We start from the raw sequence: 22,886 nt of genomic DNA, 5'->3' as shown, positions 1-22,886 counted from the left end.
TGAAATACCATATTTACTCGAATCTAAGCCGCACTTTTTTCCCGGTTTTTGTAATCCAAAAAACCACCTGTGGCTTAGAATCGAGTGCAAAATAAGCGGAAGTTCTGAAAAATGTTGGTAGGTGCCGCCACAACTAACTTCTGCCATTGAATATATGTAGTGCTACACAGGCATGCTTTGCAGGCACAAAGATAAATTCTGGCGCCAAAACCTCTGAGTCAGTAAATAAAATAAAAAAAAGGTGGAAGACGAGCTTTTTTCTCCGGCCCGAGTTTTGACCACTGCATTTTCATACATTATCCAACGAAGTAAATACAAATTCCATATTGTTCAATGTAGCAATGCATGACACAGTGCAGTAATGCATTTTCAGCTTAAGAGTAACGCAAACACCTATAACAAAGAGAACAGCACTCATCAGATCAAAGAAAAATAAGCAATCGATTCAAACCAGACGAAGCATGTGAAAAAGGAAGGGTACCCGTATAAATATGGGCCTGATGCATAGCAACGGCTACCTGGTAAAGCTTAACTGCTAAGCTTACGACTCTAACCAAACTACTGAAGCTGTATCGTCATTCATCCGACCTAAATTGTGTCTCATATTACAATGGACCAACTTCGTTTCGATTTGGAGGTGTGGCCTAAAACTTTTCTCTTCCTTGAATTTCGAGTCTCAAATTTCAGGTGCGGCTTAGATTCGGGAAAATTTTGTTTCCTTGATTTTGAGTCTCATTTTTCAAGTGCGGCTTAGATTCGAGTGCGGCTTAGATTCGAGTAAATACGGTACTCCTTCTCCATGACAATACAAGGCTTCACACAAATCTGTGCATCTGAGAGGAGCTCACAATACTTCATTGAACTGTTCTTTCTCATCCACCCTACAACCCAGATCTCACACGTCTTGACTTCCATCTGTTTGTCCCAATGAGGTTGCATTCCATATGAATAATGGGGAGGTTATTGATCCAGCAAGGCCTTTTCTCTGACATTGACCAGCAGAGTGATTAAATGCTAGCATACAGGCTCCCTCAGTAAGATGATGTAAGGCTATCACATTGAACAGAGATTATGCTGAAAAATATGGTTTTTTAGCCAAACAAATGAGGAGTAGTATGGTGTATTGGGATCCTGAATAAAACCAAACTGCATTCAGAAAAACATGTTTTGTATAACTTACTGAATGCCCCTTGTAAATATAATTTTGCAGGACATCTGAAAGTTTTCACTATTTAATAGTGTTCTTCCTCATCCACTCTACAGCCCAGATCTCACACCGTCTGACTTCCATCTGTTTGGTCCAATGAAGATGCACTATGTCTGAATCAGAACATGGATAATGGGGAGGTTATTGATCCAGCAAGACGTTGGCTCCGATATTGACCAGCAGAGTGATAACATGCGGGTATACAGGCACGAACAGAAAATTCAGTTAACATAAACCTATCTTAAATTTTATAAAGTTATGCTGGTACCAATATTGCTAGAAAAGGAATGAATATTTGGCAATGAAAAAAATAAAGAGTTACATGTCAACAAAATTAACTCAGCGTTTTTCTGAGCCAAAGCTCCCTCTTTATCTACAATAATAATACATCATAAATTCATGGACATAATGCTCAGCTCTTCCTTATTAACACATCCCCAAAATACAACTTCTCTTTCTTCATTAAACTTCTGAAAATATAACTTGCTTGCACGAAAGTCCACCTTACATTTATTCATCATCCAGTTTCTCCATAAAATACACCCAGCAGATAATGATTGAGCAACCAGGAAATATTGTTCATATTGTTTGCTATCAGTGTAAAACTTTAGTAATATATGTTTCTCAATAAAATTGCTTCTATTTCCCACATCACATTACTCACAGGAAAAGTTGGGATTTGTGCAACCTCACTTAACTACAGATACAATTTGTTTGACAGTATGCAGGCCTGGCTACTACTGTCCAGAAGTCTGTTAGTCTATTAGTACCGCAAACATTAATGTCAGTAATAGGTATCAACACATCTTCAGTAATCACTTCCCATTCTCACATCAAGTCATCTCTTATCTCATAATCCATATCATACTGAATATTATTATTGTCATGTGCAACTACAGGTTTGTACTGAGTTGAATCCAAAACTTCATTTAGTTTAACTATGAAAGTTGGGCTGGCATGCGTTATTCATTTCTTTCCCAATCCAGTAATCTGTCTTGAGTGTGTCTATCATTGTGTGTCTGATAATTCTCTTCATAACAGTATTCTAAAAAGGAAAGTTGCTACTCACCATATAGCAGAGATGCAGAGTCGCATATAGGCACAACAAAATGACTGTCACAAATAAAGCTTTCGGCCAATAAGGCCTTCATAAAAAAAAAGTCCCTCTTCTCCCCCGCCCCCCCCCCCTACACACACACACACACCAACACAAACACAACTCACACACAAAAAAAATACACATGACTGTAGTCTCAGGCAACTGAAACCACACTGTGGGCAGCAGCACCAGTGCATGATCGGCATGGAAGTTGGGGCTGGGATAGGGAGGGGAAGGGATAATAGGGTACGGGTGGTGGAGAGTGAAGTGCTGCTCTGGTTTGATGGTGGGCAGGGGAGGGGGGGGGGGGGGGGGGAAGGTCATTACCAGAAAAGGAGAGAAGTAAAAACGACAGGGTGTGATGATGGAGTGAAGGCTGTGTAGTGCTGGAATGGGAACAGGGATGGGGCTGGATGGGTGAGGACAGTGACTAATGAAGGTTTGGGCCAGGAGGGTTACAGGAATGTAGGATGTATTTCAGGGAAAGTTCCCACCTGTGCAATTTACAAAAGCTGGTGGTGATGGGAAGGATCCATATGGCACAGGCTGTGAAGCAGTCATTGAAATGAAGGATGTCACATTTGGCAGCATGCTCAGCAACAGGGTGCTCCACTTGTTCCTTGGCCACAGTTTGTCGGTGGCCATTAATGTAGACAGACAGCTTGTTGGTTGTCTTGCCTACATAGAATGCAGCACAATGGTTGCAGTTTAGCTTGTAGATCACATGGCTGGTTTCACAGGTAGTCCTGCCTTTTATGGAATAGGTGATGTGTATGACCAGACTGAAGTAGGTGGTGGTGGTGGTGGTGGTGGTGGGAGGATGTTCGGGACAGATCTTGGTCTGTTACAGGGATATGAACCATGAAGTAAGGGTTTGGGAGCAGGGGTTGTGTAGGGATGGACGAGTATATTGTGTAGGTTCGATGGATGGCAGAATACCACTATGGTAGGGGTGGGAAGGGTAGTGGGCAGGACGTTTCTCATTTCAGGGCATGACGAGAGGTAGTCAAAACCCTGGTGGAAAATGTAATTCAGTTGCTCCAGTTCTGGATGGTACTGAGTTACAAGGTGAATGCTCATCTGTGGCCAGACGGTGGGACTTTGGGAGGTGGTGGGACACTGGAAAAAGAAGGCACAGGAGATTTGTTTTTGTTCTCTTCATAACTATTACAGACTTCCCTAGGCTGTCTGTAATCTATGTTTCTGCACGGACCATCTTTCCTTCTACTAAAACAATTTGGTGGCCTGTAGTTTCTGTGAAATTTGTCTTCATGTAGTGAAAAACATGTCTTGCAGTGAGGTTCATGATGAGGATGATGATAATGACAGTGTGCTACTCGTAAGGCAGATCTTCCACAGCAAATTCATAATTCTCTGATCATCCTGGTATTTTGCCATTCCTTTAGTAACTGTTTATGGTGCATTTATCTTTATGTTGTCAGTTAGTTGGTATCTTCTTCTACCTTTGGTTCTCTTCGCCGTCACCACTCCTTCTACTGCATTCATGTATTCTCATCTAGTGTCCTTGCCAGTTTCTTTTCCTCATAATTGTTTCATGTATTTGTCCTTTCTTATTCACCGCGTGTAACACAACTTCATTCCTCAAGTGATCTGGCCATTTAACTCTTTCCTTTCATTTCCAAACCCATTTATCAGAAGTGTCTAAACATTTATCCTTTTTCTGTTGCAGTGTCTGCATTTTAGCACAGTGATGGGAAACACTCCATACAAAATACTCCACCTCCAGTTAAACATATCTTTTGGAATAGCTGGTCTTCATTTGATTTCTTGATTAGATATCATGTTACTGGTTATTTCATGTGCTTTTGTAATGTAGAATTGACCACTAAGTGTCACAAGAGGCAGATCCATCAGTATAAAAGGAGGCAGAAAGTATTGTGTTGTCAGAAGGGACACAGCAGAAGCAGAATGGTTTGGTCAGGAGAGCTCAGTGACTTATTATGTGGACTAGTCATTTTATGTCACCCAAGTAACATATCCATCAGGGACATTTCAACACTTCTCAAGCTGCCCGAGTTGACTGTTGGTGATGTGACTGTGAAGTGAAAACATGAAGAAACAAACGCAGCTAAATTGATACCAGGTAGACCTCATGTTCTGACAGACAGAGACCATCGATCATTGTGGAAGTTGGTTATATAAAATCATGTGAAGTCAGTGGCAGGAGTCATATATAGTTTGCAAAGTTCTACAAGGAATCCAGCTAGCATAATGACTGTGCATAGGGAGTTAAAAATAATGGGGCACAATGGTCTGACAGCTCTCGTAAGCCAGCACACATCTCTGTTGTCAACGCTAAGTGGTGCTGGAGGTGGTGTAAAGAGCAATGCTACTGGATAATGCTGGAGGTGGTGTAAAGAGCAATGCTACTGGATGTGGATGATTGGAAATGAGTGGTCCAGAATGATGAATCACACTATACTCAGCATCCGACATCACTACTTCCTCTGGTTATGCTACTTGAGGAGGAATGGACTATGAGGCAGGTGTCCTGACACATTTAATCAGATAATATATGTCATATATTTGATTATCCTTCCTCCTATTGCCTCAGATACCTAGAGAACATTACTTGCCATCATGTGAAGTGCCAACAGTGAAACATGGACTAGGTGGTTTTATGAAATGGGGGTGATTTCCTGTGTTAGGGTGTGGTCCCCTCATTGCACTTCAAAAAACACTAGATGCATCAGAGCATTTTACAGCATTGTGTACAGTATACAGTTGAGGACGAGTTCAGAGACAGTGATTGTATCACCATGATTATGGATCCTATCATAAAGTAACATCTGTGAGGCAGTGGTTTGTGGGCTGTAACATTCCTGAAATTGTCTGGCCCAAGCCTCAAGGAAGACCTCGGGGATGAGTTAGAACATCAACTTTGCTCTAGACCCCAGCATCCAACATCACTAATTCCTCTGGTTACACTACTTGGGGAGGAATGGACTACGAGACAGGTGTTCTGATACATTTAATCAGATAATATATGTTATATATTTGATTATCCTTCCTCCTATTGCCACTACACATACTTGCTTAAAACATAATAATAGTGTGTCTTTTGTAAATGTTTAATTTCTTTGCAACAATATGGTAAACTATTTATTGCTTTTGTTTGAATTTAACTGATTAATTTAAATCTCATTCATGTATCCCTCTCCAACAGGAAGAAATATGAAATTATACGCCCATCAAAGTCACTGAAAAAGCGAGGATTTTTCCAAGATGTAAAATGTATTACGGATATTCAGAAAGCTGTGATACAATCTGTCATTCATGTGAGTTATACATTCTAATATTTTTATTGTACAACAAAATAATAACTGTCCGTAATTATTGGCTTTGGCAAAGTGTCTATGATAATAACACTTGAAGGCTGTCTTAGTTCATATAGACTGCATTTGCAGGTAAATTTTTTCATTGGCTCCTTTTATTACCTTTTGTGCCTGGGTTCAATTCCTGGTACTGTCAAGAATTTTTTCTTGGCAGTAGGATGGGAACAGAGTGCACTCAGCTTCATGATGCTAATTAAGGAGCCACTTGAGTGAAAAGTAGTGGCACCAAAGTCTAGGATGCCAGCAATGGCTGGGAGTATAGTGTGCTGACTCCGTGTCACTCTGTACCACTCCAAATGATGCTATTGACATAGGATTACATGGAGGATGGTTGGTCCTGATTGGCCTGTATGGGCCAGATCATAGAGTTTTGCTTTGCTCTCGTGATCCATTAGCCCACTTCATTCTGAGTGCACTCCCTAAGGATCATATTTACCTGTTTACAGCTTGTTCTTTACAGCACCGCTCTGTCAGTGTCTGACCTCCTGTGGTTTTCTGTCCCAGGTCTATACTTTCAGTACCATCTCCCTGAATCTGTAATTTATTGATGCAATTTTTTTAAAATAAATTTCTTTTAACTTTCTTGTTTCAAGTTTTTTTCTAAATTCACAACTTACATGTTCTTTTTATTTGCTTCTTGGGTGTTTTTTTTTTCCATAATGGTCAGTGAAAGATATCTATTTTACTAATGAAAGTCCACCAACTGTTTATATTTACACTGAGGTGACAAAAGTCATGGGATACCTCCTGATATTGTGTCAGACCTCCTTTTGCCCAGCATAGTGCAGCTACTCAATACTTGGAAGTCCCCTGTAGAAATGTTGAGCCATGATGGCTTTATAGCTGCCCATAGTTCCGGAAGTGTTGCTGTTGTAGGATTTTGTGTGTGAACTGACCTCTCGATTATGTCCCGTAAATGTGAGACAGAACTCATGTCGGGCAATCAGGGAGGCCAAATCTTTGACTCAAATTGTCCAGAATGTTCTTCAAACCATTCGCGAACAATTGTGGTCTGGTGACATTGTACATTGTCATCCATAAAAATTTCGTCATTGTGTGGGAACATGAAGTCCATGAATGGCTGCAAATCATCTCCAAGTAGCCAGACATAACCATTTCCAGTATATGATCAGTTCAGTTGGACCACAGGAACCAGTCCATGCCATGTAAATACAGCCCACACTACTATGGGGCCACCATCAGCTTGCACAGTGCCTTGTTGACAACTTGGGTCCATGGCTTCATGGGGTCTGCATCACACTCGAACCCTATCATCGGCTCTTACCAATTGAAAGCAGGTCTCATCTGACCTCTCCATGGTTTTCCAGTTGTCTAGGGTCCAACTGATATGGTCACAAGCCCAGGAGAGGTGCTGCAGGCAATGTCGTGCTGTTAGCATCAGTTGTCGGCTGCCATTGAACATTAATGCCGGATTTTGCTGCACTGTTCTAGTGGATATGTACATCATACATCCCATACTGATTTCTGCAGTTAGTTCACACAGTGTTGCTTATCTGTTAGTGCTGACAACTCTACACAGATGTCGCTGCTCTTGGTCGTTAAGTGAAGGCCATTGGCCACTGCATTGTCTGTGGTGAGAGGTAATGCCCGAAATTTGGTATTTACAGCACACTCGTGACATTGTGGATCTCAGAGTATTGAATTCCTTAAGAATTTCCAAAATGGAATGTCCCATGCGTCTAGGTCCAACTACCATTCCACATTCAGAGTCTGTTAATTGCCATCGTGCGGCCATAATCATGTCAGAAACCTTTTCACATGAATCATCTGAGTACAAATGGCAGCTCTGGCAATGTGCTGCCCTTTTATACCTTATGTACATAATCCTAGCGTCATCTGTGTACATGCCTTGACTTTTGTCACCTCAGTGTTGGTTGTGAGGTTTTTATATCTGGTAGGGATTTCATAGCAAAATCTCTGTCATCAGTTTTTGCAAGATTCACTTGAGGCTCTTCATCATGACCTGGCTTCAGCTGAAGCAGATTGTATTGTTATACAGGGTTGAGAAAAAGAACTTGATAATAAAGTCATAACAGGGTAGATGATGTCAAATTGAGTACAGTGAAGTACAGTAGATCATCAGATTGAATTATGAACTAAGACTATGGTGAAAAAGAAAATAAATACTATTTTCTGACATCACATATTTTTCAGAAAATGCTCCAAAATCGCTATATGGCATCACTACATTCAAGAGATGATTGACCCACCATATCAAAAATTCTTGTCATGTTGCACGTGGGTGTTGCTGCCTCAAAAATTAATGTGACGATCTCTTGAAGTGTATTGACCGGTGTCTGGCATATGTGGTCTTTCATAAAATTCCATAGCAAAATTTCCAGCAGAGCACTCTTGGGACTGTCACGCTCAGCTTACCTGTGAACAAACATTTTATTAACTGTTGCTGGTATGCAGCACTGCATCATCCCATTGGAACAATATCCTTCAGTGTATGTGCAAAACGATGTCTTTGAACAGTATAGGTAATTCCTCTTGCAAAAAATGTCAATGATTATGTCCACTTAATCAGGGAGATAGAATGAAATGGCCAGTCAAGTTGCTACCAAAAATTATTTCCCAGGCATACACTGAAAACCTTCCCCATTGACCATATTCTTGAATGTAATCAGGACTCTCATATACCAGCTGGTGATGGTTGTAGACATTAAATACTGCTCCCTAGTAAAAACAGCCTTGTCTGTAAACAGGATGAAGTAAGAAAAATGCCTTGAATCTAGGACAAAAAGAGATTGGCTCTTTTACAGTCTTCTACTGTCTAGGACTGAATCTTTTGTGTGTGGGAAGAATGTAAACAATTTTCCTTTCTGATTTTCCAAACAAGCTGTTGTGTGACAGAGAGATCATGAGCTTGTAGTGTTACTGACTTGGCTTTTGCCTTGCTAATAGTGTTGCTGCTCTTCGATGTCTGCCATTTTGTTATAATTTGATTTACTAACAAGATTTTTAATGATAAACACAACACTGTAGAAATTAAGTTGTGACCTTTCCACATTTATTGGCTCAAATTCCCTATCAGTGATCAGGTTGTCTCCAATAATTTAGACATTATGTTGATGATATCAATACCAACACTGCATACATGTTTTGACAGAGTCACGACACTTTTACAGTATGCTTTCACAGACGAGTTCTGCCTGTCAAACAGCTATAAGTTGGTTTTAGTTACCTAGTCACTGTACATAGTAGCTGTTATATGAAATAACTTACAATATAATATTTACTATTCAGTAGGTAACAACAAACTAAATGTGATATTAACAAAACAACATTAAATAAAGAAAAAATTATATTAAAGCCAGGAGCGATATAAGAACAAGTAGGATTGCTACACCTTGGTCTGTTATTAGCTGTTGCTCTTATGCTGGGTGAAGCAGTTGTTTCAGATTGCTGGAATAACTCTTCATCAAATTCCAGAGTCCCCACTATTTGCTGCCATCCTTTATTGACCTCTTCGGGTGCAAATGTGCCCTTTTGCCTTAGCTGATGGTCCACAGCCTTAATGTTGGTGTCTGCTGGTAGTCTTCTCTTTGAGAAATGTTCAGTACAGTATTTCATATGTTTGCACCTATAGCACTGCATCCCACTGCTCTATAAGCAGTATTGCATGTTGGTTAGCTGGTTATTAGTATATCTGTCTGTGGCACAGTTCAGCATGTGATAGCAGGTGCTGTGGAGCACAACAATCACAGCATAACACAGCAGCAGCTTAGTCAGATGAAAAAAAAAACTGCTAGGCACACACAAACATGTTCATGATTATCACAGATTGGCTGTCATTTTATGGCTGTAGCTCCACAATGGTACATTTCTGAAATAAGGTCATCTGGAAAATTTTGCTCAGTTTGATGTCCTTTACCCTGCACTGACATTATCAGATCGCTTTTCTCCATACTGTATGGATGGAGAAATGAGCATTAATAAAAATGGAAATATATATTCAAAATAAAATCAACTACTCTCTTGATAAAAGCTTCACAGTGCACAATTCATGCAGTGATCAGTAATCCTATCCATGTGAAAACACACCACTGAAAATATAAAAATAGAGAATCAATTTTTTCTCTGCCTTTTATATGAACAAGATTGTCCACTCCTCAGTCATGCCACTTACCGGTACCCTATTTTATGACAAATTTTCTGTGGCAGCAGTAGCATATAATGCAAATTTTTATGTATCAGTTAAAAATGTACACGCATGAACATTTCCAGTATCCACTCCTCAGTCATGCCACTTACCGGTACCCTATTTTATGACAAATTTTCTGTGGCAGCAGTAGCATATAATGGAAATTTTTATGTATCAGTTAAAAATGTACACGCATGAACATTTCCAGTATTAGATTACCATTTTTCCATCCTCATTTCAAAAACATCTTGGGACTTCAATAACAAATGTATTAATGGAAATATTGTATACCGTATTTGCTCGAATCTAAGCCGCACTCGAATCTAAACCGTACCTGAAAAATGAGACTCGAAATAAAGGAAAAAAAATTTCCCGAATCTAAGCTGCACCTGAAATTTGAGACTCGAAATTCAAGGGGAGAGAGAAGTTTTAGGCCGCACCTCCAAATTGAAACAAAGTTGGTCCATTGTAATATGAGAGACAATTTAGGTCGAATGAATGATGATACAGCTACAGTAGTTTGGTTCGAGTCGTAAGCTTAGCAGTTAAGCTTTACCAAGTAGCCATTGTTATGTGTCAGGCGCTATGTCCGTATTTATACGGGTACCCTTCCTTTTTCACTCGTCTGGTTTGAATCAATTGCTTGTTTTGCTTTGATCTGATAAGTGTCGTTTTATTTGTTATAGGTGTTTGCGTTACTCTTAAGCTAAAAATGCATTACTGCACTGTGTCATGCATTGTTTGTCGCATTCTGATAGTGCGTGTTTACGGCCTGTCGCGGCTCGCGGCATGGCTTGCTTTTGTGCGTGCTACCGCCGCGTACAATTAAAAAAGAAAGAGAGAGAGAGAGGAACCGTCTTATTAGCGAAACAATGGCAAGAGACTGCTATTTGTTGTTACTTACACTGCTGCTTTCTTTGATAATGATCAACAAGAATCAAAAATAGACTACGTATGATAGAACATGTTCTGAACGAGAGTTAGGCGAAAATTTTTCTCCGTTTGAAAATCTTTGCGGCCGCTTCTTTATTACATCAAATTCTGCACAGAAATTAGATTCATCTGAGATTTAAAAATCTAGTCCCTTGCCGTGCTTCATTTCTGACTATATCACTATTAGGCATAAGAATAATACAAATATAAACATGACACGATACGTATATTCTTTCGCGTTTGCTGTTGTCTCACTCTAGTTTCGTAGTTTATTAGGCAGGCAGGATTTAAATGAGATAGCAGCAAACACGAAAGAATACATGGCAAAATGTTTATATTCGTATTATTCTTATGGTGAAGAGAATACTGTATGTGATTCATGTTTCATCAGGTTCCTATTAGCAACCATCTCTTCTCACAGATAGGAAAAAATTCAGAGTGTAGAGTTGGCCATATTGACAAACATCCCAAACAGTCTTGCCAGTCAGATTTTCGTAGTACACTGAAATTGTGCTACAATCGAAGATGAACAATACGGAATGTGTATTTACTTCGTTGGATAATGTATGAAAATGCAGTGGTCGAAACTCGGGGCGGAGAAAAAAAGCTCGTCTTCCACTTTTTTATAAAAATTTATTTACTGACGCAGAGGTTTTGGCGCCAGTATTTATCTTTGTGCCTACAAAGCATGCCTGCGTAGCGCTACATATATTCGACGGCAGAAGTTAGTTGTGGCGGCACATACCAACATTTTTCATAACTTCCGCTTGCTTTGCACTCGATTCTAAGCCGCAGGCTGTTTTTTGGATTACGAAAACCGGAAGAAAGTGCGGCTTTGATTCGAGTAAATATGGTACTTACATCATGTAAACAAATATATGGTTATACTGATATTTTGTTAAGATATTACAATCATTGTTCTTTAGTATTAAGCAATTATCAGAAAAAGATAGATTGCTACTCACCACATAGAAGAAGTGTTGAGTTGCAGACAGGCACAATGAAAATACTGTTAAACATTTAAGCTTTCGGAGGAAAGGTCCTTCTTCCGCAGTAGAAAACACTCACACTTTCACACAAGCTCAGTCTGTGTGTGTGTGGGGGGGGGGGAATCTGTTCATTGTGCCTCTCTGCATCTCGTGAGTAGCAATGTATCCTTTTCATATTGCTGCTATTCCATCCTGGACTTAGCATTGTTTAACGGTATTTTTAGAAGTTTCAGGTCTCATATTTATTGTTTGACACTTTATTTATCGCCTATTCTTATGGCTCAAAAATAATGAACACTGCAGAAATCACTATTTTCATGTTTCAGTCTGGTGTAATTTCATAAATAGCATAAATAGTGTAGTAAAACTTTTACATTATACACAGTGTTCCAAAAATACTTCGGCAAACTTTGGGGACAGGTTCCTTACACCAAACATTCATACAAACATACATCTGGAAGTCCTTCGTATTTAAGTTATAATGATAGTTTACAGTATAAGTGATTTGTGCTCATTACGTAAACTCATAATAAATCCTCAGAATGTCCTCTTTGCTTCTAAAAATAAATGCTGTTGTCAAATTATGGACTGTTGCACTATTTCAAATATGTCCTGATGGTTTTGAATGGTTTCACAGGCTTCCATGACACAGTGATGAAGAGTGTGTGCTTATGAGTGGTCTGTTATCTAGACCAATTGTTTAAGATTCCCATTGCATTTATTGATTTGTTGATGATTTGTCTCTGGTGTGGACCTCCAATATGCAAGAACACATGTTTCTTCTAATTTAAAGATGCACACCCTCTAGTAAATCTTAGAGAGTGTTCAGAATGAAGTCCCTGCAGACAGGACCTATAAGATATGCTGGGAGAACATATGACCCTAACAGACAGTCACCTACAGATCAGGCTCGTACATTAACCTTAAACTGATGCTGATGTCTAGCCTGTACTCTAGCATGAGTATTGCTATTGACCCATATGTATTGGTTGTGGAAATTTATTATTCCATCTCTTTCACATGACCTCATCTCTAAACAAAACCAAAGAGACAAACAACAGATTGGCAATCTGTGCAACAAATAATCAGCAAAGTGTTTCCTGTGGTGGGCGGTCATCAGGCATAAGCGCCTGCACAAGTTGAAGAAGATACAGGTACAAGAGGTGCCCATGGAGTATCTTCCATTCCGAACTTGATAGCTGGCTCTTCTTCAAAAGCTTGTACAATGTGCTCTTCCTCGGGCAGTCATCTGTGGTGCCATGAATCTTGTCTCAGCAAAGAGACGATATACAGTACCAAAGGTTGGATGACTCAGCTGTCTTCAGTCTGAAAACACCATCTAATACAAGCTGTTTGGTGTTGTGTCCATTACCATTTTTGTCGCCTTACACGCCTGCTCACAGAATGAGTATCCTGCCATGTTCGAACAGAGCATTTTCAGTTAACACACTGCCTGTAGACCAAGTATACAATGGGCACTTGAAGACAGATGAATGATGAATGTAAACAAGTCTCCCTGGCAACATAACACCATCTAGGGTTCAGTGAGTCAAATGGGTGCATAGATAAGTGAAGTTATACCTGCACAGCTGATGAATATCAACTTTTATCAATAATTCAAAAAAGAAGGATTTTTGTATATGTTTTTATCTGGGATTTTTTTTAAATTGTGTTGTAAGAAACCTTTTGCCAAAGATTAGAAAAGTATTTTTGAAGCACCATGTATATCTGAGGACAAAGACAATACCACTTTGTGTGCTTGTGATAAACCATTTGCTCTTCATGATACATGTTGTCGCTGACATGCTTAGTGAATGATGCTTTAAGGGAATAAACTTCTTGTATGATAATTTTATTTCCTAATCCACAGAGTTCCCTGTGCTGTGTGCAAGACAAGACTTCTTGGGCATATCAGCTGTTTAAAGTTTACCAACAGTTTCCAGATAATTTGCTCCGATCTGCAATGAAAAAGGTCCGTGAAGATCAAATAGTATCTCTTAAGAAGAATTATATGCATTTGGCACAGAGAAAAGGAAATTTCCTGCCATTGTCATGTTCTCCATTCCAGCTCTCTATCAGGTTTGTGTTGCAAAATTATTTAAATGGTGTTAAGTTCTGTTGAAAATGTACTCATATAGCTCAGTGCGCTGTATGCTAATTTTTTGATGTGAACGATGAGCCAAATCCAGATCAAATTTGTACATTAGATTAACAGTTGTTGGTTTGGTACACCATACAGTCTAAGTACGGGTATTAGGCAATTTGCTACACTCATCTAGGCAAATGCTGTAGTGGTTATCAATCCCTGCCTCAGAAACACAATACACAAATTGCAATTGCCCATCATTAATGGCAGAACAGAGGCAGAAGCAAAAAAAAAAAGTATTCAGGTATCGTTACAACACGCCTTGCAAAAGCTCTCATAATTCACTTATTTCTGTCTTTTAAAACACATCTTTCAAAGATTATTCGCCACTGTCAATTTTTTGATTTTGTTGCATCATTTAAAGCTACTTTTTAAGTTGCTATTCAAAGATTTCACATTATGTAAATGACCTACACACTATGATGACAGTAATAAGTGCCCATCGGATTTCGTGCCCAGAAAATAATGCACCGCATTTTTTTTCTCAGCCGAAAACAATGCTACGAGTGCAAAACATTGTGTGTGTATCATTTGAAGTCTCCTGAGTCAGCATGCCAAGTTTCCGTCACTTCCAACCGACAGTGTAGCTGCAGGATAGTTTCAGAATGATGTCTGTAGGTGATGTATGTTATAAGCAACATGCCATCATTGAATTTCTTACAACAGAGAAAGAAATTGTGGTGAATATTCACAAATGCTTGTGCAAAGTATATGGACCATCTGATGTCAACAGAAGTACAGTTAGTCGCTGGGCACAGAGGGTGAGGTCATCAGAAGGCAGTTCGGTGGAGCTCCACGATTTGCAGCGGTCAGAGAGACCATCTGCATCTCTCACACCTAACAGCCCTGACCTAGCTGCCTTGGACTTCCACATTTTTGGGCCATTAAATGATGCCATTTTTGGAAGAGATTTTGAGGACAATGAGGAGGTGATTCTCACAATGAAGCATTGGCTCTGCTACCAGGACAAGGGTTGGTGCCAACAGGGCATACACGACCTTGTTTCGCACTGGAGGAAAGCCATAGAATGGAATGGAAATTACATGGAAAATAGGGTGTGTAGATAAAGCACCATTCTTTTGCGTGTGTAATTCTCATTTTGTTCAATGAAGAATTGTCGAGGAAAAAAATGCAGTGCATTACTTTTTGGGCTACCCTCATAGTACAAGTAGTTGCCTATCGTACTCTTTACCAATTCACAGAGGAGTCATCAGGATAGAGAGATACATACTGAGCATTAAAATACATTTGGAGTATTAATTATTTGTATAAATTTGGAACAGTGATAATTAAATTCTTTCTAAATGTTGTGTAACATTGATTTGGCACCATAAATATCAGTGATATGCCAAGAACTTTTGCTAACCACTAACTGATCCATTTCTTGAGTGCTGCTTTTGTAGATTCATAATCATGGAATCACGCCCTACATGGAAAAATACATGTTCCATTATTTCCCCTCAGTCACTTCATATGGATGCTGATGTAGTTCCAGTGAGCTAGAAGCCACAGTGATGGAGACAATGTACTCTCCTCCATAGGAAAAAGGTTCAAATAAATCTCCAATTTGTCGTCTTGATTGAGTTGTCTCATCCATTCTCTGAATTACTTAAAGTGAATGTTGGAATAGTGGCTTAGATAAAGCCCTGTGTGATTTCCGTCCTCATCCTTATTAAATCCAAGCTTGTGCTCCATTTGTAATGACCTTGTCATCATGAACTCTAAGCTAATGTTTCCAGGCATAGCTTCTTAAAATGGCCGTGGTTGCTTCCTTCCACTATCCTTGTTCATTGAAGTTAGTACTTCATCTCTGATGAGTTTCAAGTCATCACTTTCATCTTTGACCATTGCACTTATAGATTTGTTGATGATTTGTCTCTGGTATTACTCACAGTGCATTCTCTGATATTGTATTTATGTTGCAGCCTTTTACCTTTGTCAGAAAGCTTCAACAATTCTAGCATGAGTTGCTATGGTATCAATTACAATCTTAGGAGCTTTGTTAGTAAGTCATCCTTAAGAGCTGCAATGTCTGTCTGCATAACTGACTAGTCAGCACAGTAGACTGCCATGCGGGTGACCCGGGTTCGATTCCCAGTACTGCTAGGAATTTTTCCTTGGTGTGAGAAGGGAACAGGGTGCTCTCAGCCTTGTGAGGCCAGCTGAGTAGCTACTTGACCGAGTAGTAGTGGTTTAAAGGTCAAGAAACCTGACAGTGGCCGGAGAGTGGTTCGCTGACCACATGCTCCTCCCTACCGCATCCAGTGATGCCATTTGCAGCAGATGACGTGGTCAGACGGACCCGATTGGACTGTATAGGGACAGAATGCCAAACTCTACTTTGCTTTTCAGAGCTGAAGTGATATTTAAAACAAAATTATCAGAGAATTTGAAGTCATTTGGGCCTGCTGCATCACATATGCCATACGACGACATTATACCGGGTGTCTGAAAAGTCTTTCCCTGATTACATAAATTGATAACTCAGGCCAGAAGTAAGATACAAATATGAAACTGGTGTCTAATTGTTTACAAACTATCAAAGTTTAACTATATATGACGGTAGTATCTGTTCCCGAAAGAACAGTTACCGTGGATGACCATGCAGCTTTGCTAGAAATGAAATGATAATTAAATGGACACCCTAGCTGCAAACAGGCGTTGATGTACTTAATTGGTGACATGTTGAAAATGTGTGCCCCGACTGGGACTCGAACCCGGGATCTCCTGCTTACATGGCAGATGCTCTATCCATCTGAGCCACCGCAGGCACAGAGGATAGTGCTTCTGCAGGGACTTATCCCTTGCACGCTCCCCGTGAGATCCACATTCCCAACATGTCCACACCACTACATTCATAGTGCGCCTAATAGATGTTTGCCCATCATACTCATTGCTCGTGGCAGATTAATCTACCAAGCCCCGTAGGAGTTTGGGCATAGCGTGTGCATTTGCACAAGAAGGTCAATGGCCTTTGATTTTGATGGACCTATAGTAGGTGTTAAACGTATGCTGGAGCAGTTATTCATGAAGTTTTTGAATTATTTCATAATGATGTTACTTGACAACTCTAGTGACAATTGAGTCAATAATGTTACATTGGAAGAGGTTCTGCACAGATTCGGAGAGGAAAGGAATACATGGAAAATACTGATAAGGAGAAGGGACAGGATCATAGGACATCTGTTAAGACATGAGGGAATGACTTCCTTGGTACTAGAGAGAGCTGTAGAGGGCAAAAACTGTAGAGGAAGACAGATTGGAATACATCCAGCAAATAATTGAGGATGTAGGTTGCAAGTGCTACTCTGAGATGAAGAGGTTAGCACAGGACAGGAATTCGTGGCGGGCCGCATCAAACCAGTCAGAAGACTGATGACGAAAAAAAAAAATTGTTACATGGTTATAGGTTGTTTGCTTCTAATGTACATAGCAGCATCTTGACCTCATAGCATAATATACACTGATAAGACAAAGTGTTATGACTGCTGCCCACTGTGGTGTTGGATGCAGCCTGGTTGTGTTGTGGGCACGTGATGTGTTAACAAAAGTATGTAAATGGAGCAGACATGGACAGGGGATCACCCTAGCTGCTAGCTAGCTAGTATGGGTTGCAAATGTGACACCCATTGAGATAAGTGACTTTGAGAAAGGTCACATTATTATTACGCAAAACCAGTGAATGACTATACTGAAAACGGCGAAGCTGGTTGAATGCTCATGTGCTACTGTTGTGAGCGTCTACGGAAAGACGTAGGGCAGTGATACTACCACTAGGTATTAAATGGTTGGATATCCACTATTCTTCACAGAACGTGGGGTGTGGAGGCTTGTCTGCTGTGTAAAGCAGGGTAGGTGATGATCTGTGGCATCTCTGCTAAAAGAGCACAATGTTGGTGCACGCACAACTGTTTTGGAGCACACCGTTCATCGTACATTGTTAAACATGGTGCTCCACAGCAGACCACCCCTGTATGTTCAAATGTTGACCCAATGACTTTGTCAGTTACGATTTTTGTGGGCATGGGACCAGTGGCATTCAACTGTCAATCAGTGGAAACATGTTGGTTCTTCATATGAATCACATGTTTGCTACACAAGGTCAATGGTCATCTCCACCAATGCTGTCATCAAGGTGAACTGTGGCTCAAAACATGCAGCATGCCACAGACGCAGGCTGGTGGGAGCAGTATTATGCCACGAGAGACATTCTTCTGCGCTTTAATGGCACCTGTGGTAGTAATCGAAGACATGCTGACAGCTGTGAACCACCTCCATCCTTTCATATTTGATGTCTTCCCCAGCAGCGATGTCATCTTTCAGCAGTATACACTATGTGATCAAAAGTATCTGGACACCCCCAAAAACATACGTTTTTCATATTAGGTTCATTGTGCTGCCCCTACTGCCAGGTATTCCATATCAGCAACCTCAGTAGTCATTAGACATTGTGAGAGAGCCGAATGGGGCACTCTGCAGAACTCATGGACTTCGAAGGTGGTCATGTGATTGTGTGTCACTTGTGTCATATGTCTGTATGCAAGATTTCACACTCCTAAACATCCATAGGTTCTCTGTTTCCGATGTGATAGTGAAGTGAAAACATGAAGGGACACGTGCAGCACTAAAATGTACAGGATGACCTCGTATGTTGACTGACAGAGACTGCCATCAGTTGAAGAGGCTCGTAATGTGTAATAGGCAGATATCTATCCAGACTATTACACAGGAATTCCAGACTGCATCAGGATCCATTGCAAGTACTATGACAGTTAGGTAGGAGGTGAGAAAACTTGGATTTCGTAGACGAGCAGCCACACATCACACCAGTAAATGCCAAACACCATATCGCTTGGTGTAAGAGTGTAAACATTGGACAATTGAACAGTGGAAAAATATTGTGTGGAGTGGCTAATCAGAGTACACAATGTGACGATCCAATGGCAGGGTATGGTTATGGCGAATGTCCAGTAAACATCATCTGCCAGCGTGTGTAAAATTTGGAGGCGGCAGTGTTATGGTGTGGTCAAATTTTTCATGGAGGGCTTGCACGCCTTGTTGTTTTGTGTGGCATTACAACAGCACAGGCCTACATTGATGTTTTAAGCATCTTCTTGCTTTCCACTGTTGAAGAGCAATTCAGCGATGGCGATTGCATCTTTCAACATGATCGAGCATCTGTTCATAATGCACAGCCTGTGGCAGAGTCATTACATGACAATAACATCCCTGTAATGGACTGGCATGCACGGAGTCCTGACCTGAATCCTACAGAACACCTTTGGGATGTTTTGGAACGCCAGCTTCATGCCAGACCTCACCGACTGACATCGATACCTATCCTCAATGCAGCACTCTGTGAAGAATGGGCTGCCATTCCCCAAGAAACCTTCCAGCACCTGATTGAATGTATGCCTGCGAGAGTGGAGGCTGTCATCACGGCTAAGGGTGGACCAACACCATATTGAATTCCAGCATCACCGATGTAGGGCACCACAAACTTGTAAGTCATTTTCAGCTAGTGTCCAGATACTTTTGATCACATGATCACATAGAGTAATTGTCTGGGTTCTTGGAGCCAGAACCATGTACATTGATTTGAGGTACATTATAGTGAACTCACATTGATGTCTTGGCGAGCAAATACGCCTAATGTAAATCCTACGGAACCCAATTGGGTCACTATTGGAGACCATCACTGCTTTATGCTGGTCAGCAGCCCATTGTTTACATGAATTATATGACTTGTGCATAGACATCTAATGCCATGTACCTCCTCAAACCTACCAACAAACTGTTGGATCCCCGATATGCAGAATCAATGATGTATTTCGTTCCAAATGCGGACCAGTAGGATACCAAGCAAGTGATCATGGTGTTGTGACTCATCAGTGTATAATGTCCTTATGTGATCAGAGAATGTTACGGACTGATGTTTTGTATCATGTTATTGACAGTATTGGTGTGTGTACTCGAAGTAACTATTGAGACGCTTCATCACTTGTCATTTATTTTCCCCAATACAAAAGTACAATATCTGTTTACATGTGCTGTTAAAAGAGCAGTAAAACATCCATCATTGTCTCTGGTTCACACTGTTTGGTAATATTCTAGACTGTGTGTAACACTGCAGAGTATGTGAAGAATATCGTAGCCAGTAAAACTTCTTATAATGTCTGTCATGAGTCTTCAGAAGTTACAAGTGACCTGTTTTGTTGGTTGTGGAAGCAAGTGTATTTCTATGTCTGGTGATAACAGACTTCTAGTTTTCTCACTTTTTGTTACTGGGTGATTTGTTGTTGTGAAGTAACCACATATCTACTTCAAATTCTTATTGTATCTTTTATATTTTCAGGACTAATAGAACACATAATGATATAGACTCTTTTTGCTGCTTTTCAAAAATTTTGGCGATACGTTTGACATCATTAGAATTTTGTAATCATCTTGGACTGATTTTCAGGAAGTGTCTTGCATTGTTCTATCCTGTACACCACAAACTAGCCAAATGATGCATAACCGCACTCACCCATCAAAGTAAATCATTATCTATAATTATATTCCTAACACACTTCCAAAAAGGTAAAGATGGAAATAACAGTAAAACTTTTGTATAGTACATTTCATTGAAGAACTATGATGCAGCTCATTTTCCTCTCCTGTGCAAACAAATTTTGTCATCTCAAGAGTAGCGCTTCCACATATAATTCTCAATTATTTGTTATATATATATATATATATATATATATATATATATATATATATATATATATATATATATATATATATATATATATATATATATATATATATATATATAAAGCTCTGTCTGTTCTTAAAAATGTTTCTTCTGTAGCTCCCTGTAGTGCCACACAAGTTATTCCCTGATGTCTTAACACAGATCCCATCATCGTGCCCCTTCTTGAATTTAATGTTTTCCACATATTCTTTTCCTTGCTGATTCTGCAGAAAATCTCTTTCATTTTTTATTTTGTCAGTACACTTAATATTCAGCACCCTCCTGTAAAAACACATCTCAAACTATTCTTTTATGGTTTTCCCACAGTTCACAGTTCCCTCCTATACAATTGCCCTCCGGCTGTGCACTTTCAGAAATTTCTTTCACAAATGAAGGCTGATGTTTGATGCTAGTAGACTTCTTCTAGTGTGGAATGCTCTCTTTGTATGCACTGGTCTGCTCCTTACATTGTCTTCGCTTTGTCTGCCATGTATTATTGTGCTTCGAAGTTAGCAAAATTCTTTCACTTCATCTGCTACATGGTCCCCAATTTCAGTGCTAAGTTTGTTGATAATAGCATTTCTATTGCTCCTTAATGCTTTTATGTTTCTTTGGTTTACTCTTAGTTAATCCTCTGTTCTCATTAAACTGTTAATTCCTTTCAAACGGTCCTGTAATTCTTCCTCACGTCCACAGATGATAGCAGTGTCATCAGTGAATCTTATTGTTTATATACATTCATCCTGGATGATGCTGTATCACTTAAATGCAGGGGCCAGTTATGTGTCTCACTCACTACATTAAAATACACTAAACCACACAAATCTTCATGTGCTGTTTCAGAAACTTGTCAAAAATATGCTGAGGTTTCCATTTTCCTGGATGTTATGCACTTAGAAACAACAGGCGGAAAAGTGCATAGGGATATCTCGCAGAAGTTAATGTTATTATAATATTCTTGAGCAGTTGTGTTACAGTCCTCTTCTGCAGGCAATGTCTACCTGTATCTCAGAATTAAACAAGGGCATATTAAACTTCCTGGCAGATTAAAACTGTGTGCCCAACCGAGACTCGAACTCGGGACCTTTGCCTTTCGCAGGCAAATGCTCTACCATCTGAGCCACCAAAGCACGACTTACGCCCGGTACTCACAGCTTTACTTCTGCCAGTATCTCGTCTCCTACCTTCCAAATTTTACAGAAGCTCTTCTGCGAACCTTGCAGAACTAGCACTCCTGAAAGAAAGGATACTGCGGAGACATGGCTTAGCCACAGCCTGGGGGATGTTTCCAGAATGAGATTCTCACTCTGCAGCGGAGTGTGCGCTGATATGAAACTTCCTGGCAGATTAAAACTGTGTGCCCGACCGAGACTCGAACTCGGGACCGAGTGATGATGATGATGATGATGATGATGATGATGATGATGATGATGACGATGATGATCTTGAGTCCACTTTGGTATACAACACACAACACTTTCGCACAGTAATGTGAATTTGCAGAAAATTCCTTCTTTGGGATTTTTCTTAGCTCGCATGTCACGTTCATGCCTTCTTTGATCTTGGTGTTGTTGTTTTGTTGTACATTCATACCAATAACACCAAGTTTTGTGATCTGTGTAGATTTTATCCACGAAAAAATTTTATGCTTTTTTCATTTCAGTGAAGTTCCAGCAGGTGTCCATCGCTATGTGTTTTTGTTTGGGCTCAAGGTGTGCAGGACGAACTTTGAACAAATTTCTTTCTTCTTCGAAACAGTTCTGGAGACTATCTTAAACAGTTAATTTAGAGATGTTCAGTTTGGTGCTCCATTGCAATTTGTGACTCAACAGTGTTGACGCACTAAAGCCACATGCCTAGTACTTAACATTGCCTGTTCACATTTGTTGTTTACAGTTGTTAGTTCAGTTGTCACTGCACTGATGTTGTTTAAATACCAGGAATAAAATCAGTCTTGGAACTTATTGGATGGACAGTGTAGATGTGGGAAATGGAGCGGTGAATATGTTAGATGGCTGCAGAAGGATCTGTGGATAACAATTCGAGTCTTTGTTAAATGAGAATACTGGAGAAAATTGCACTGTGGATTGTAAAATGAATCTGTGGTGTAAGGATATTTGTTGGCAAGTTTTCACTTGCTAAGAATGTAGAAGCTGACCTCAGGGAAGATCAGTTTGGATTCCGTAGAAATGTTGGAACACGTGAGGCAATACTGACCTTACGACTTATCTTAGAAGAAAGGTTAAGGA

The 22,886-nt window shown here is 40.0% G+C and overlaps 1 protein-coding gene across 1 annotated transcript in view; it reads left to right on the top strand.

Annotated features, from left to right (window-relative positions):
• The window catches only part of LOC126161840 (general transcription factor 3C polypeptide 1), a 359,490-nt gene that overhangs the window by 251,812 nt on the left and 84,792 nt on the right, over positions 1-22,886 (top strand). The window contains exons 23-24 of the mRNA XM_049917946.1: positions 5,494-5,605; positions 13,623-13,831. Of these exons, the coding sequence (XP_049773903.1) occupies positions 5,494-5,605; positions 13,623-13,831 (321 nt within the window). The remainder of the gene's footprint in view (positions 1-5,493; positions 5,606-13,622; positions 13,832-22,886) is intronic.

This window comes from Schistocerca cancellata, chromosome 2 (genome assembly GCF_023864275.1).
Source record: "Schistocerca cancellata isolate TAMUIC-IGC-003103 chromosome 2, iqSchCanc2.1, whole genome shotgun sequence".
Lineage (NCBI taxonomy): Eukaryota > Metazoa > Arthropoda > Insecta > Orthoptera > Acrididae > Schistocerca > Schistocerca cancellata.
This window is presented reverse-complemented; position numbering and strand designations above follow the sequence as displayed.